The following is an 18,346-nucleotide window of genomic DNA, read 5'->3' on the forward strand; positions in this document are numbered from 1 at the left end:
AAAGACTCTCTCAGTTTCACATCACTGCCAACACTTGTTCTCAACAAGTGTTTAAATCTTTTATTTGCCTGATGTGTTAGACTGCTCTGCAAAACTTTCTTTTCTCTATAGTGATAGAAAATTCAATTTTCAGCTGGACAAAGAACTACTTAAGAATAAGGACTAAATATGTTTCCCAGGCTTCCTGCAGCTAGGTGAGGTATGTGGGTTGTGAAAAATAATGTGTGCAACTTTGAGGTTGTGTCCAGCACGCCTTCCCTTCCTCCTTTCCTACTTTCCACCAACTGAAATGTAGTTGGAAATGTAGCCATCTTGGACCACAAAGACAAGGGCACCACCCTCTGGATGACAGAATAACAAACCAAGCCTTGTATTTGTGGGAGACATAAATTTCTATCTTATCTATGTCACTATTATGTTACATTTCTATTACAAACAGTAAAATCTATGCTCTATATGTGACTACCTAGATGAGCATCTTTCATGTGTTTATTCACCATTAGATTCCTCTTCTGTGAATTACCTTTTCACATCCTTCACTTATTTTTTTTTCAATTCATCTACTCTTTTCTTATTGATTTGGAGGTGTTCTTCATAGACTCTGGATATTATTAATTCATGATTGTGCATTGCAAATGACTTCTCCCCATCTGTGGTTGCCTCATCATTTTATATTTTTTATGTATTGATCTTTTTTAATTGCAATGTGGTCAAATTTATCAATCTCCTTTATAATTTAAGCTGTTGTGTCTTATTTAAGAAATCCTTTCCCATGAGGTCTAGAAAGTTTTATCTTCTAGATATTTGAACGTTTTGTTTATCATATTTGGGTTTTTGAATATCACAAAAGCTTATTTCTTGTTTGGTAAAATAGGCCAAATTTAATTTTATTCTTTGTGCATATCTAAATGCTTTAATAAAAATTATTAAGGGCTGGGGATGTGGCTCAAGCGGTAGCGCGCTCCCCTGGGATGCGTGCGGCCTGGGTTCGATCCTCAGTACCACATACAAACAAAGATGTTGTGTCTGCCGAAAACTAAAAAATAAATATTAAAACTCTCTCTCTCTTAAAAAAATTATTGAATCTTTTCACTACAGGTTCAAAATGCTAGGTTTGTCATACTAAGTTTCTATATATTCTGTTTTGAGGCTTTCTTCTTTGTTTCATGAGTCAGTTTGTCCATCCCAAGGAAAACATTATATTCTGTTTATTTTATAGCCTTACTATTGGTCTTATCATCTAATAGGGATAGTTACCCATTATTTTCTTTTAAATGATCTTATGTTCTCCCATATAATAATAGAATCAGATTGTTAAGTTCCATTAAAAACTTGCATGCTCTTGACAGAAACTGCATTGAATTTACAGATTAATTTGGGGAGAAATCAATAATTTTATGATGTTGAATTTTTCCACTCATAAACATGAAAGGCCATAGTTGATTAAGTCTGTATCAAATGTGATATTAATAAAATATTCCTCTACTGACTGGTAAATAGCTGCTGCTCCAATTCTGTAGTCATTATTGTCTTCTAGTAATTTTAATAGTCCATAAAGACTATCTTTTGTTAGATTTACTCCTATATACCTCATAATTTTTGTTGCTTTCTTATGGACATCTACTTATAAAGTATATTTTTTAAACTATTTTTGGTTTATAAGATTATTATTTTGTGCATTGAACTCATGTTAACTTTGATGAATGATTTTTAATTTTATTATTTTTCTGTAGATTCTCTTGCTTCTCTAGACATATAAACATGTTATCTATGAATTTTTATGATTATGTTTCTTCCTTTTCCAAGTTTTTTCTTATGTGTTTGCTAAGACTTCTGAAAGAGTGGTAAATATAAGCAGTTGCAGCAGCCAATTTTGTCTATTCTTTATTTTAAAATTTTTTAAAATTTCTTTTTTCTTTCTTTGGTAATAGGGATTGAACCAGGGACACTTAACCACTAAGCCACATCCCCAGCCCTTGTTATTTTATTTTTATTTTTTTTGAGAAAGGGTCTTGCTAAGTTACTTAGGACCTTCCTCAGCATCTGAAGTCACTGGAATTACAGGCATATACCATCGTGCTGTTCTTTATTTTTATTTATTTGTTATTGGGGATTGAACCCAGGAGTGCTTTACCACTAAGCTATATCCCCAAACCTTTTTATTTTTAATTTTGATAGGGCTTTGTTAAATTACTGAGACTGGCCTCAAATTTGTGACCCTTCTGCCTCAGCTTCCGGAGTCACTGGGATTACAGGCATGTGCCACTGTGCCTAACTCTTTCCTTTACTGTTAAAGGGAATGTTTTCAGTGTTTCATTATAAAATGTTTGCTGTAGAATTCTGATAGATAGAAGTTCCCTTCTTCATTGTTGTTATAGAACCATAATATGACTAACAGAAAGACATAGAGAACAAGAGAATAAGAAAAACATAGAGAACAACATAGAGAACAAGAAAAAGAAAACTTAAAAAGATGGTTTCATAAAGCAGGAGATAACATATTATTATCTCAGATAACTCTGTATAAATACATTATTTATGAATTATCATGATGTTTTCAGGTCTTCTCAGACCCTCCCAAGTTTCTGATGAAAATACAACTGTGGATGGTACATAAAGCGAAGGAATTGCGTCATCTTGGCCCTAATTCCTAGAGAATCTTTTCATGTGACCTACAGTTCTCTAGGTACAAGTAACTGGTGCAAAACATTCTTAATGTCTTATTTATTTGAATGTCAATTCTCAAGAATACAAGCAACAATAAGTGTTGGTGAGGATGCAGGGGAAAGAGTCCACTCATACAATGCTAGTGGCACTGCAAATTGGTGAAACTACTCTGGAAAGCAGTATGGAGATTCCTTAGAAAACATGGAATGAAACCATCATTTGACCCAGTTATCCCACTCCTTGGTCTATACCCAAAAGTCTTAAAATCAGAATACTATAGTGATGCAGCCACATCAATATCTATAGCAGATCAATTCACAATAGCTAAACTGTGGAACTAGGTGCCTTTTAATAGATGAATGGACAAAGAAACTATGGTATATATACACAATGGAATATTACTCAGCATTAAAAGAGAATAAACTTATAGCATCTGCAGGTATATGGATGGAGTTGGAGAATATCATGCTAAGTGAAGTAAGCCAATCCCCAAAAACCAAAGGTCAAATGTTCTCTCTGGTAAGTGGATGCTGATCCATAATGGGGGGAGGGAGCATGAAAAGAATGAAGGAACTTTGGTATTGGGCAAAGGGGAAGTGAGTAGGGGAAGGGGCATGGGGGTAGGGAAGATGGTGGAATGAGAAGGACATCATTACCCTAGGTACATGTATGATTGCACAAATGATGCGACTCTATATCATGGACAACCAGAGAAATGAAAAGTTGTGCTCCATCTGTGTACAATGAAACAAAATGCATTCTACTTTCATGTATAACTAATTAGAAAAAAATTTAAATGTTAAAAAAATAAATGAAAAGGAAAAAGAGTATCATATCCATATATGACAACCATTATTTTTATTATTAAGATGATTAATTTCTCTAATTTCTATAGTATAGTATTGGCTGCCAAGTTTGTTCACAGAATAATTTATTGTATTGAAAAGTGATACACTAATGGGAGAAAAATTCCTTATAAATCATTGAAAATAGCTTACCACTTTATTTTTTGTATCTACAAAGATAGGTATATTTTGTGGAATTTGAGTCAAAAGCCTATAATAAATTCTGTATTCTTTTTTTTAAAAAAAAATTTAGTTGTTGATAGACCTTTATTTTAATCATTTATTTATATGTAGTGCTGAGAATTCAAACCAGTGCCTCACATATGTGAGGTAAACACTCTACCCCTGAGCCACAACTGCAGCCCCTGTATTCTTAATTTAAAAAAAAAAAAAACACCCTTAATGTCTTATTTATTTATTTATCTTGGACAATCAACTAAAGCAAAAGTCAATTTCCTAGAAATATCCCTTTGGGAGAATTAGTCTTACCTAAGGTCCAGTCTTACATCCTCTTTTTCTAGATTACTAAGAATTATTGCATGGATGTGTGTCAAATTTTATTAAATGCTTTTTCTTAATTTATTTAGATGATCATATTATTTCCTCTAATCTTTTAATGTGATGAACTAAATTAATGGATTTTTAAATATTGGACCATTCTTGTTTTAATTTTTTAATGCATACTGGATTCAGTTTGATAATTTTATTTTATTCTTATTTTTTAAATATTTCTTAGTTGTCAATGGATCTTTTATTTATATGTGGTGCTGAAGATCAAACCCAAGGCCTCACACATGCCAGGCAAGTGCTCTAACACTGAGCCACAACTCTAGCCCCTGAAAATTTCGAGATGGGGGTCTTATTATGTTGCCCAGCTGGTCTCAAACTCTTTGGTTCAAATGCTCCTCCTGTCTTAGCCTCCTGAACAGCTAGGCCTGCAGGTTCATGCTGTGCAAGCCTGGTCTTTCAGTTTGATAATATTCAATTTTAAATTTGTGTACCTATGTTTAACTTAAATTGACCTATAATCTTCCTGTCTTATCTAATGATTTTTGTTATTTTGTTTTGGTATGAAAATTATATTGGTGGCATAATATGAGTTGAAACAAGTCTTCTTCTCACAGAGTATGTTTAAAAGTGGGATTTTCCATTATGGAAGTTCCTCAAAGACTAGGCATGGAACCACCATATGACCCAGCTAAAGAATTAAAGTCATCATACTACAGTGATACATGCAACACAATTCACATAATTTCATTTATCTTTATGGCCAAATAAAACTCCATTGTGTATATATACCACATTTTCTTTATCTATTCATTCACTGATGAACACCTAGGCTGATTCAGTTTATTGTGAATTATGGATTATTATATGTCATAAACTTTATTTTTAATAAAGTACTTGAATTTGCTTATCCTATAGCTCAGAGTGGGTCAATTGTGCTTTCAGAAGGTCTGATGTGTCCTTTACCCAACTACAGCATTCTTGTTTAAAACTTTGTCTTTGCTTTTAAAATACTGTGAGGTTTGCTGTTCACAGATTCAGTTTCTCTCTCTCCCATTCTCTCTCTCTCTCTCCCCCCCACACACCCCCCTAATTAACAGATTCTGTTGCTCCCTCTTGGGAATGCTGGTTCTCCTAATGAACAATGCTGGTTCTCCTAATGAAGTTCTCTTGCTTCAGAAAGATGAGAATATTTTCCCTTATAGTTACTTAAAACATACTGCTCTGTATCTCTAAATTAGTGCTGATTAAGGAATAAAATGAGAACATTAAAAAAACTATCATACCTATCTTCCATCCAAAATTGAGCTTTGCATGAAAATGTGTTATTTCATGTGCTCTTTACAAATGTTTATGTGTGTATAAGTTTGTCATTGTGCAAGTAAAAGGCTTGAATTTACTTTTCCCCTAATTCATATAATCTCATTACTCCCCCTGGATTTCAGTCAAAGAATTTGAGAGATTTTGTTTTATTTAAACAAATACCTGCTATAACTTTCTAAAATCTTCTTTCAACCACTTTAAATACTTATACTTTGCAACACATAAACACCACACAGTTGGAATTAATAAAAAAAAAATCTAATATTTTCTACTATCTAGAAATATTAATACATTAATATTGATTGTGCTGACATACTTAAATTGTTTTGTAATATTTTGTGCTTGTTATTTACTTCTTTATTTCTTATCCTTTTCTGCCTTCTTCTGATAGTTTTCTTATTCCTTTTTACTGATTTAAAAATACCTAATACAGGGCTGGGGCTGCGGCTCAGTGGTAGACCGCTTTCCTGCATGCATGAGGCACTGGATTCGATCCTCAGCACCACAAAAAATAAAATAAAATAAAGGTATTGTGTCCACCTACAACTAAAAAAATACTTATTAAAAAAACTTAATACATTCTATTTCTTTTATTTTTCCAGAAAAAAATCTTAGTGTATGTATGAGTGTGTGCATGCACACACACACACCAAAAGTTCTTAGCATATATATATATATATATATATATATATTTCTTTTTTCTTAGATTTTAGCATCCATGTAAAATACAACCTGTTTTTTTGTTGTTGTTCCAAACAATGAAAGCTCCCTTTATTAAAAGACTTGTCAGAGCCTTGAATATGCTTATATACATTAGGATTTCCTTCTTAAAAAATTTATTCTGATTTGTTATACATGATGGCAGAATGAAATTTATTTCATATTACACATATAGAGCACAATTTTTCAAGACACTGATTGTACACAAAATATTATCACACCACTTGTGTCTTCATACATGTACTTAGGATAATGATGTCTAACTCATTCCAACATCATTCCTCCCCCCTTGCCCCCTCCCTTTCCCTCCATCCCCTTGCCCCTATCTAAAGTTCCTCCATTCCTCCCATGCTCCTCCCTCAATAGCCATTATGTGTCTGCATCCTCATATCAAAGAAAACATTTGGCCTTTGGTTTGGGGGGATTGGCTTGCTTCACTTAGCATTATATTCTCCAACTTCATCCATTTACCTGCCAATGCCATGATTTTATTCTCTTTTAACGCTGAGTAATGTTTCCATTGTGTGTGTGTGTGTGTGTGTGTGTGTGTGTGTGTGTATATATATCTCAAAGTTTCCCTACTGAAAGTTTCATCTACTAAAGGGCATCTAGATTGTTTTCAGAGTTTAGCTATTGTGAATTGTACTGCTATAAACATTGATATGGCTGTGCCCCTATAGTATGCTGTTTTTAAGTCCTTTGGGTATAAACTGAGGAGTGGGATAGTTGGGTCAAATGGTGGTTCTATTCCCAGTTTTCCAAGGAATCTTTACACTGCTTTCCAGATTGGCTACACCAATTTACATTCCCACCAGCAATTGGCCCATTTATTGATTGGGTTATTTGTTTTTTGGGTATTAAGATTTTTGAGTGCTTTATATATCCTAGAGATTGGTGCTCTATCTGATGTGCTTGTGATAAAGATTTGCTCCCATTCTGTAGGCTATATTCACCTCACTGATTGTTTCTTTTGCTGAGAAGATGCTTTTTAGTTTGAATCCATTCCATTTATTGATTCTTGGTTTTAATTCTTGTGCTACAGGAGATTTCTTAAGAAAGTTGGTCTTATCTGACATGATGGAGATTTGGGCCTACTTTTTCTTCCATTAGGTGCAAGGTCTCTGGTTTAATTCCTAGGTCCTTGATCTACTTTGAGCTGAGTTTTGTGCATGATGAGAGATAGAGGTTAAATCTCATTTTGTTATATGTGAATTTCCAGTTTTCCCAGTACCATTTGTTGAAGAGTCTATCTTTTCTCTAATGTACGTTTTTGGCACCTTTGTCTAATACAAGATAACTGAAGTTATATGGGTTAGACTCTGTGTCCTCTATTCTGTACCATTAGTCTACATGTCTATTTTGGTGCCAATACCATGTTGTTTTAGTAACTATTTCTCTGTAGTATAGATTTAGGTCTGGAGTAGTAATGCCACCAGCTTCATTCTTCTTACTAAGGATTGCTTTGGCTATTCTGAGTATTTTTTCCAGATGAATTTCATGATTGCTTTCTTATTTCTATAAGGAATGCCATTGGGATTTTTATTGGGATTGCATTGAATATAGTCCGTTTGGTAGTATGGTCATTTTGACAATATTAATTCTGCCTATCTAAGAACAAGGTAGATCTTTCCATCTTCTAAGGTCTTCTTTAATTTCTTTCTTTAGCGTGTTGTAGTTTTCATTGTAGATATCTTTCACCTCTTTCACTAAATTTATTCCCAAGTATTTTATTTATTTATTTATTTTTGAGACTATTGTAAATGGGGTGGTTTTCCTAGTTTCACTTTCAGCAGATTTGTCACTGATGTACAGAAATGCCTTTGATTTATGGGTGTTGATTTTATATCCAGCTACTTTGCTGAATTCATTTATTAGTTCTAGGAGATTTTCCTGGTGGAATGTTTTGGGTCTTCTAGGTATAGAATCATAGTGTCTGCAAATAGTGATAATTTGAGTTCTTCTTTTCCTATCTGTATCCCTTTAATTTCTTTTGTCTGTTTGCTTTGGCTAGAGTTTACAACCTGTTTTATATATATATATATATATATATATATATATATATATATATATATATATATATATATATATCTTTAATAGCTATTAATAGCTTTAATAGCTATTAATAGCTTTAATAGCTTTGTCTCTCCAAGCCACATGCTGAGTAAATTTTCCAGCTATAACTTCCAATTTGTAATTCTCTTTAGCTTATGTGATTGGCTATTTAATTCACTTAGGGACTTTAAGATTTCAATAACCATAATTTTCATTTTCTAGAAGCTATTTCAGGTTTTCCCCCCAACTACTTCTAGTCTGCTTTGATCTTATTCTCTCTCTCTCTCTCTCTCTCTCTCTCTCTCTCTCTCTCTCTCTTTCTCTTATTAGTACTGGGGACTGAACCCAGGGTCACTCTATACTGAGTAGTATATTCCCAGTCCTTATATTTGTTATATTGCTGAGGCTGGCCTCCAACTTGGGATCCTCCTGCCTCAGTCTCATGAGTACCCAGAATTAAAGGTGGGTGACACTATGCCTGATTTTCATTGTTTATTTTTTAAAAAATTTTTAGATGTTGATAAACTTTAATTTTATTTATTTATTTATATGAAGTGCTGAGAATCGAACCCAGTGCCTCACACATACTAGGCAAGTGCTCTATCACTGAGACACAACCCCAGCCCCTTGTTTTTAATTCTTTCATATAGTGATTTAAATATATTTTATAGGTCCAGGTGCAGTGGCACACACCTGTAATCCCAGTAACTTGGGAGGCTGAGGCAGGGGGATCGAAAGTTCAAGGCCAGCCTCAGCAATTTAAAGAGATCCTCAGCAATTTAGTGAGACCCTGTCTTAAAATTTAAAATGAGGGCAGTTTCAATGAGAGAACGCAGCAGTGAGGTCTTCAGCATTGGTTCCTGATGTGCACCTACTAAATTTTCCACCTCCAACTCCTTCTTACCCAGTCCTAGCTGTAGGAGGTTGCGGTTGTGGGAACAACCCCTGGGGTACCCCAGGAGGGGGCAGACAACATGCCACCTTATGGGCACTGGTCTAGGCCCTACAGCTTCTCAGGGTCTGTTCAGGTCTCTGTCCCATAAAAGTCAACCTGACTCCTGATCCAAGCTCCTGTGAGGGTCCCAGCAGTCTTTTGCTACTCCTCAGAGCAGGTGTAAACCCACCTCCAGGATTCTCCAAAGATACCCACACAATTTGGGTCAGGGTGTAGTAGAGAAAAAAATAATGTCTAATGAGTTATTTCAAGCCTTCAATGCTTGAAGATCCTTGCGCTGGCTTAGAACCAGTGTCTGTAGTGGACATAAACCAACAATACTGCAATACCCAGACATTCACAGGCAAGAAAGAAGGTACTTTTGTTAACATTTCTGAAATTCAACTGGAAGTTTCATGGGTCAGGACCAACTTGGACAAAACTTTATTTGTTTAATTAAATTGAAGCCAAAGGTGTCAACTTTGAATAATTAGTAAGGCTGTGGTAATTTCCATTATACCATTATTTGTTGTTATTAGAGAAGAATGTAGAATAATTTGCAATTTTTAGTTCTTTGGAAATGCCCACCACATTTGGAAGATTTAAAATTTCCATATATTTAACGTTCCTGGTTACTAATGGAAATTTGTCTTTTAATGTTTTTCCAGTGTTTTAAAATAAAACATTTTGTCCTTCTAAAAAATAAAAAGGACTTAGGAAGTAGCTCAGTGGTAAAGCACCCCTGGGTTTAATCCCCATTACCAGCACACACACACACACACACACACACACACACACACACGTTATAGTTTCTATTAGTTCTATTATTTGAAATTTACAGGGGTTCAATCCTCAGCACTTAAAAAAATATTTCTTAAAATTTTATGGATAAGACAAGTGACAGCTACATGGGGGACCTATTATGTTATTTTATCTATTATCTATTATATTGTTTTCCATAAGTTTGAAGTTTTTCATAAAAAGATTATGCAGCTATTAAAAAAATCAGAATTCTGAATTTGACTCTTTGGATAAAGGGTGAACTTAATTTTAAAAATAAAATATATTCTCTTTAGGATCAGAATGAAATATTTTACTTAAACAAAAAGAAATTATACTAACCTGAAAATATTTCGGTAATGGTTAATTGGACCACTTAATGCTCCAGGCTGAGAAAAGACATAAATATAAGCTTCAAGATCTTCTGTTGTTAATCGACACCCTTTTCTCCCAATTCCAGTGCTCTGACTGGTAAATAGGTGTTTCAATGCCTAATTTAAGTGGAAAGAGAATAATTAAGACTATTCAGTTATTTAGTAATAAATTAAATAAATAGTAATAATTAAAACTATTCAGTTATCTAGTCAACTAAAATGTTGACTTTAAAATTGGATAGCAATGACAACTTCTAATTTTAGCTTTAGTAAGGTTTGAAACCTCATTGTTTACAAAGACATTCTATGCATTTCTGTTTTCCTTGCTTTATTTTATTATATTCTTCCCTTTTAATCTCCTTTGCAATCTTACAATAAGTGTCTTGTCTTCATGGTGTCTGTTCATATTTTACAAGGCCCAGCTCAAGTGCTTCCCCTACCAAAAAGCCTTTCTTAATATTGTAGATATTGTTTACTGACACTGACAACCAATCTCCTCCCTTACGAAGTTGTTCAAACTTTTATGACCACACCAGAGTAACAAATGCATTTTTACATCATGATTCAGTTCAAATCAGTTTCAGAAATATATGCAATATATAAAACAAAAGTTTAAAGAAACAGTCCTTAATCTTATAATATACAATGACATTCTCAATTAAATTCTGTTAAAAATTTTTAAACATTCCAGTTGCATTCTAGTTGCAAGCTCCTAAATTGATTTCATGACTCATTAATAGGTCCCCACCTGCATTTTGAAAAATACTGCTTTATATCAGCATTTCTCAAAGTATGGATCTAAACCTCCTGCATCAGAATAACTGAAAGACTTGTTTCAAATGCAAAAATTTCAACCCCAAAACACACTTACAAAAATATGAAAATGACATATGTATAAAGATTAACTACAACATTATTTGTTACAGAAAATGACTGGAAACAATCAAAAGTTCATCAATGGGGTATTGGTTGAATAAACTATTGTATAGCCCCAGAGTGGTATACTATGTATTCTTAGTATTCCAAGAAAAGGTGGAGACAATCTCTCTATACTTATAAGGATTGATTGCCAGAATATTGTATTAAGTTGAAAAAATAGGGTGGAATATGGTATTTATCTTTTGTGTAAAAGATATACTATTTTTTGTGTAAGAAGGGGGAGACAAATGGATACCTATTTGCTTTTAAAAAAAATGAAATGGCAGAGCTAGTTATGGTAGCACACACCTATAATCTCAGTGGCTTGGGAGGCTGAGGCAGAAAGACTGCAAATTCAAAGCCAGTATCAGCAATTTAGCAAGGCCTTCAGCAACTTAGTGAGATCCTGTTTCAAAATAAAAATAAAAAGTGCTGGGGATGTGGTTTAGTGGTTAAGTATTCCTGCATTCAATCCGTGGTACAACAAACAAACAAACAAACAAACAAAAACAGCAGAAAGATAAAACCAAACTAAACAAAATGGTTTCCTCTGGGAGAGGGGTGAAATGGGGTAGAGGGGACGGAGACAAACAAGCCCTCTCTGAATGCACTTTGTTTCAGAAATGTTTTACATAAAATCAAAGAAGTTAAGTAAAAACTCTGTCATCTTAAATTTGCCTTGGGAATACAAATAAGAACTTGTGATTTATAAATCTGTATGTCCAAATTCTGTGCAATGGGAAAACCTAGAAGCAATGAAAACCCAGTAATAATGATCACCTTGACACCCAGATTTTGGAATCTAAATACTGCTTCCTACTAAAAGGCACTAAAATACCTTGGATAAGTATCTGGTTCCAGATCTAGGGCAGAAAATAAGAAGTAAGTCTAATACATTAAGGTCAAATGTTCCTGAATATTTAAGTACTAACACTGGTTTAAGGGACACAAGGGTTCCCACTTGCCTACTATGGGAAAATCAGAGTATCAAGAAAAGACATAACAACTGTGATTGATTGGCACATAACAAATATACACTGATTACACTGAAAGTTGTTTAATAAAAGAATAAGGCATTTATCCTGACATTGTTGTGTGAACTCTATTTAAGAATAATAAAATAGAAGATGTAAAATTCTTTATGGAATTCTGGTTTAGTAAAGCACAAAGAATGATTAGAAAATCAATGTTTTGCACATCATATTGAAACAATAAATCCAGACTGTCATCATCAATGCATGCTAAGCTTCATTTGGTGAAAGGTTTTCAGGAAATTTTGGATAGGTCGAAGACAATGCGTGAGCCTACTGATCAGTGTTAGTATTATTGAAATCAGGGCAACTGGACATTATCTGCATCTGAGGTGACATGTTAGAAAACACATAGCACAACCTATTAAGTTTCTTGTCAAATTAAAATTCAATCCAGTTAAACCTCTGTATCAGCAGCACCTATGAAGTAGGGAGAGAAAGGTTAGAGAACATGAAATACCACTATGATGAAACAATTAGTCAAATCCAAAATGTAGATCTCTCCCTAGGATGAATACTCCAAGTTCTTCAATAAATAACTGGTATTTAAAAAGAAAAAGAAAAAAGGAACTCTAATACATTTCAAAGGCCATAACATCCAGGTGCAGTGGCACATGCATATAGTCCCAGCTACTCGAGGGATTGAGGCAGGAAGATCACTTGAACCCAGAAGTTCCAGACCAACCTGGGCAGCACAACAAGACCTTGTCTCAATTAAAACATAAAAATAAGGGAGAAAAGGGGCAAAATCACCAAACAGAATGTGTGGACCTTGTTTGGTTTCTGATTCAAACAAATGAAGTATATCAAGACAGTTAAAATCATTAAAGAAATTTGAATAGGTATTAAATGACATTAAGCAGTTGTCATTCATTATTAGGTTTGATATAAACCTAATAATGGGGTTGGGCTTATGCTTGGTAGAGCATGTGCTTAGCATGTGCAAGGCTCTGGGTTCAATCCAGATTGGCCCCACCCTTGCCAACCCCAACTACTTATCTTTCAAAGATATACACAGAATTATTTTCAGTAAAATGTTGTATTTTTTCTTTAACTTACTCAATATTTAACACCATTTCGGATATATCAGCATTCAATAAGGTTCTAAGATATCTGCATATCAGTGTTCATGGTATATATCTATATCTGCATACTTAGTTTGTTTAGGGGATTTGTTTATTCCCAAGGGTTTCGACTTCTACTGCTGTCAAATTTTCTCAGATGGTATTCATAGTCCTTCGCCTCCCCATGAGATGTTCTCTAAAAAGAGATATGCCTGAGGAGTACAAGCTCTCAAAAAAAACAAAAAACAAAAAACTGAACAACAGCCAGACAAATATATAAAGAGACTATAAAAATAAGTAAGCCTATAGAAAAGTCCTTAAAACCATTCATTAAGTTTTATCATTTTTACTTAATTTTTCATTCTTAAAGATGGGCTTTCACTAAAAATATTTTTCATTAATAACAATAATGCATTATTTGGTTGACTTACCTTGAAATCATTTATTGAGAACATAAATTCTGGGAACCGTGGTATTTGGAAGAAGTAGTAATAACTGGATTTAAACAGCTGAGCAGGGTGTTGTAAAATATATTCTGCAATTAAAATGTTATGTTTGACTTTATCCAAGAGGTATAATTCTTTTTCTATTGAAAAACTTTATTTTAGGACAATTTCACCTTTAGGACAATTCCAACAAAGAATGCATCAAGTTTGTGTATATTTCTCTTTAGGAAAATTTCTATGTACTTTTACTTTATTATAAGTATTTCTACTATTTAGAAAACGTGCAGAGCTTTAAGTAAAAAAACAAAAAACAAAACAAAACAACAACAACAACAAAAAAAAACCCCAACAAGTTCCACTGTATGAAGTCTCAGAGGATAAAAGGGAGCCTAAACGTTGTTTTTGCTCCAAGGTAATTATCAGTCACCTGACATTTTTCTTAGGAATTCCTAGTTATGTAATTTCCCAATGATAAAAGTTTTTCCTTACTAACTGATTTGAATTGAACATCTTATTCCTTTGCCCTCAAAAGCAACTGAAGAATTTCTTATAACTTTATTCACATACCTAGAAAAGCCATTCAATTAATATTTCACTATTTACTGTGTGCCATAGAATTTAGCAGTGAACAAGACAGAAAAGGTCCCTAAGAGCAAAGAACTTGTAAGTAAACAGCAAATACTTAAAAGATCACTTTAGAGAGCAAGAATGACACAAAGAAAATAAAACAAGTAACATATTATTAGAGTGATGGTAGGGTCAGATGGAGGGACTCTCAGTAGAGGTGGTCAGAGAAGGCCTCTCTGGAGATGTGATATGTAGGCTGCGTACTGATGAATGATAAAAAGGAAAGCTCTAGGAGGAGCATTCAGGAACAGCAAATAAGTCCTGGGCTTAGAATATGCAAGAAGCAGAAAGAAGGCCAGAGTGGCAGGTTTGCAGTGAAGGAGGGGAAGGGAGCATGAGATGAATCGGAAAGAAAAACAGAAATCTGATCAAGTAGGACTGAAGTGGCAAGAATTTTTTTAAGTGCTTTGGGGGAAACACTGAAGTTTTAAACTGGGAGTAATATGATGATATATATCGCAAATATATACTCATTGGCTATTGTGCACTATACTTTCATTTTCCTTCCTGTAAAGGTTATTCTTTTCTTATTTTGTAACTATATTCAACATGGGTGGAGTTTTTAAAAATATAATTTTCAAGTAAATGTACCACTGTTATGCTAGACTTTTTGTAAAGCCATTACTGAACAAGATTTATTCACTCCTGCATTAACAGAGATCAATACAATTAAAAGAAAAAATAAGGCATGTTACTCGAAACCTTATATTGACCTGATGGGATAGAAACTGTGATCGATAAAATAGTTCCAGAAATTTTCCAAATATCTTTTTGCTGAAATCACCAATTACAGTTCATCTATATAGCACATCCACCAAAATAACATTTACTTTAGCATCCCCATCAACTGAACAGGCATGTACTATGACTTCTCCCCATTTCAACTGAGGAAAAAAAAAATAAGGAATCTCTGTTAATTTGAATACTAAGTAACCATCCTACTGTACCTCAACAGAGTTAGGTCAATTGCATATGTATATAAAATTCAATGCTTACATTTAAAATATATAGTATTTATGTGGTCATTGCTGTTACTTTCTTCCTCACTTGTTTAATTTTGAGGAAGAAATAAAAATATGTTGATCTGAATTTTGCTTCCTAAAGGCTGTTATGAGTCTTAGCAGTACTTGAGCCTCAGAAAAATCTAACAAGGGTAAAGAGGACAATAATATAATCTTTACCAAAACCAAATAAAAATGTGCCTGGACATTGTTCACAGGTTGTTAATCACTATTAAGACTTAGAGAGTTGTCTTTAAAGCAAAGGTTCTTAAAGAGTAGTTCATATGGGATCTCCAAGATCCTTTTAAAGTATCTAGGTGGTCAAATAAATTTTGTAACAATGCTAAGACATTATTTGTTTTTTTTCCACTGTATTGAAATTTGCACCATGGTACAAAAGCCATGGTGGATAAAGTCACTGCTGTCTTAGGACAAATCAAGGTGCTGGCACTAAAAAATACTACTAGTTGTATTCTTCACCACTGAACACTTGTAGTAAATAAATTAATTAATTTAATTAAGTGCCAGTTCCACTTAACGGGTTTTGAGGAAATAGGAAAAATTATTAATTCTATTAGATTGGACTTTTAAGCATACATCTTTTTAATTTACATGTGATGAAATAGAAAGTACACATAGAGTAGTTGTGTTGTATACCCAATATAATGCTATCTCAAGGAAAAGTATGTCTGTAATTGCTTGAGTTAGTGAGTTGAATTAGCACTTTTTTTTTTTAATAGAACACATTTTTACTTGAAAGAAGGACAAACTGTCCTCACTGAAACATGAGTATTTGGCAAATAATTTCTTGAAAATTAACAAAATAAGTCTGTTCACTTCAAGAAAAACCATCAGCAGTATTTTTTTTTTTTTTTTTTTTTTGCCATTGATAAAATTCAAGCTTTCAAGTGAAAATTAGACTTTTGGAAAACTTACACCTGCTACTGTGGGCTTAACAGTTTTGCAATACTAAAGATTTTTTTGTTTGTTTGTTTTGGCACTGGGGATTGATCCCATGGCCTTTACCACTGGGCTATATTGCCAACCCCTTTTATTTTTTTATTTTAAGACAGCATCTCACTGAGTTGCTGAGGCTGGCCTGGAACTTGCCATCCTCTTGCCTCAGCCTCCTGAGTTGCTGAGATTACAGATGTGAGCCATTATGCTAGGCTTAAAGGATTTTTTTTTTTTTTTTTTTTTTTTGGCAGAAGGTACTGGGGATTAAATGCAGGGATGCTTAAACACTGAGCCACATCCCCAGCCCTTTTTATTTTGAGGCAGGATCTTGCTAAGTTGCTTAGGGCCTTACTTAGTTGCTGAGGCTGTCCTTGGACTTGCGATACTCCTACCTTAGTCTCTGGAGATGCTGGGTTTACAGACACGTGCCACCATGCCCAGCTTAAAGGATTTTCCTGATGAGACTGGAGTGATGTTAATGGATGTGATTTTTTGGTATTACATAATGAAATGTGTCTACTTATTGAAGATCTGCCTAACTCTCAGAACCAATATCTTCCAATGCATGATGATACAAAATTATGCATAGATAAAAGGTCTATTCAAAGTGCTAGAGAAAGACAGACACAGTGGTGGTACATGTTTGCAATCCCAGCTACTTGTGAAGTTGAGAAAGGAGGATCACAAATTTGAGGCCTTTACAATTCAGTGAGACTCTGACTCATAAAAAGGGCTGGGGACATAGCTCAGCGGTAGAGCATCCTACATTCAATCCCCAGCATCAAAACCACTAAAAGGTGCTGAGAGAGTAGTGGATGTTAATGTAACAGAATATGAAAAGATTCTTTTCATGCTATCATATTCCAGATTCCTAACCTTCAAGAAACCACCAGTTTTGATGTTGAAGTATGTAGTATTAAGGAAGAAGATCTACTGTTATCTGAAAAGGCTATTAAAATATTCCTCCCTTTTCCAGTTACGAATCTGAGGCCACATTTCTTCAATTCGAACAACATATTGAAACAGATTGAATGAAGGCACAGATATGAGAAAGCAGCTGTCTTCCACTAAGCAAAAATATAAAGAAATTTGCAAAAATTTTAAAACAGTAACTTTCTTCACTAAAATTTTGTTTTGTGTAGTTAGTAGTTTTAGTCTAACTAGAAGGCTGTAATTAGTTTTCATTAAAATATGCTATTTATGTTAGCATGTAATAGGGTTTTAAAATGAATTAATACCTAATTATTTTAAAAATTTGTCAGTTTTAAGTTCTTTACAGTGACTATTACAGATAAAACCTATATAAACAAAATTGTATTGGGATCTTTAATAATTTTAAGAGTATAAAGAATGAATGGGGGGGCTGGGGATGTGGCTCAAGCAATAGTGTGCTTGCCTGGCATGCATGCGGCCCGGGTTCGATCCTCAACACCACATACAAACAAAGATGTTGTGTCCGCTGAAAAAGCTAAAAAAAAAAAATAAATATTAAAAAAATTTCTCTCTCTCTAAAAAAAAAGAATGAATGGGAATGAAATTGACCAAATTATATTTCACGTGTACACATGAAAATATATAACAACAAATATCACTGTAAGTATAATTATACTGTACTAATTTTAAAAGTTAAAAAATAAGAAGTAGTCCTGGGACTAAAAATTTGAGAGTTGCTGCTTTAGGGTTGGGGGTGGTTCAGTGGTAAAGTGCTCGCTTAGGTTTCTATCCTGGGGTTCCACCCCCAGCCCTGCAAAAAATATTAAATAATATAAAAATAGAGAGAATTACTGCTTAAGAATACTTTATTTCTAATAGCCAGAGGAGTCAGGTAAGAGGAGAATTTATTTCCAGGCTGTCAGGATTCATTACTTTCAAAGTAATGTCACTGCATTTTCCCCATTATCCCTCTCCAAGTTACAGCAAAAATTTTTCCAAAAAGGAATAAAAATATGCATGCAAATAGGAAGTTAAATATTCTTAGGCCCTTCAGGAAGATTTCAAACCAAGGTATCTGACACTGTCATGTGCTATCATGGCTCAGTCATATAATTTTTAAAAGATTATATTAACCAAAGTTTTCTGTTCTTAATCCAAACTGTCAGA

The 18,346-nt window shown here is 33.8% G+C and overlaps 1 protein-coding gene across 3 annotated transcripts in view; it reads right to left on the minus strand.

The window, feature by feature from the left end:
- The window catches only part of Ephx4 (epoxide hydrolase 4), a 38,993-nt gene that overhangs the window by 5,012 nt on the left and 15,635 nt on the right, over positions 1-18,346 (minus strand). Inside the window, exons 5-7 of one of the 3 annotated variants that reach the window (XM_076861948.1) lie at positions 17,643-17,714; positions 13,647-13,750; positions 10,171-10,217 (exon numbers count right to left, since the gene is read on the minus strand). In XM_076861948.1, coding sequence (XP_076718063.1) covers positions 10,171-10,217; positions 13,647-13,750; positions 17,643-17,714 — 223 coding nt within the window. Of the gene's footprint in view, positions 1-10,170; positions 10,320-13,646; positions 13,751-17,642; positions 17,715-18,346 lie in introns of all 3 variants that reach the window. The other 2 variants (XM_076861946.1, XM_076861947.1) reach the window with 2 other exon arrangements.

Source organism: Callospermophilus lateralis, chromosome 7, assembly GCF_048772815.1.
Source record: "Callospermophilus lateralis isolate mCalLat2 chromosome 7, mCalLat2.hap1, whole genome shotgun sequence".
NCBI lineage: Eukaryota > Metazoa > Chordata > Mammalia > Rodentia > Sciuridae > Callospermophilus > Callospermophilus lateralis.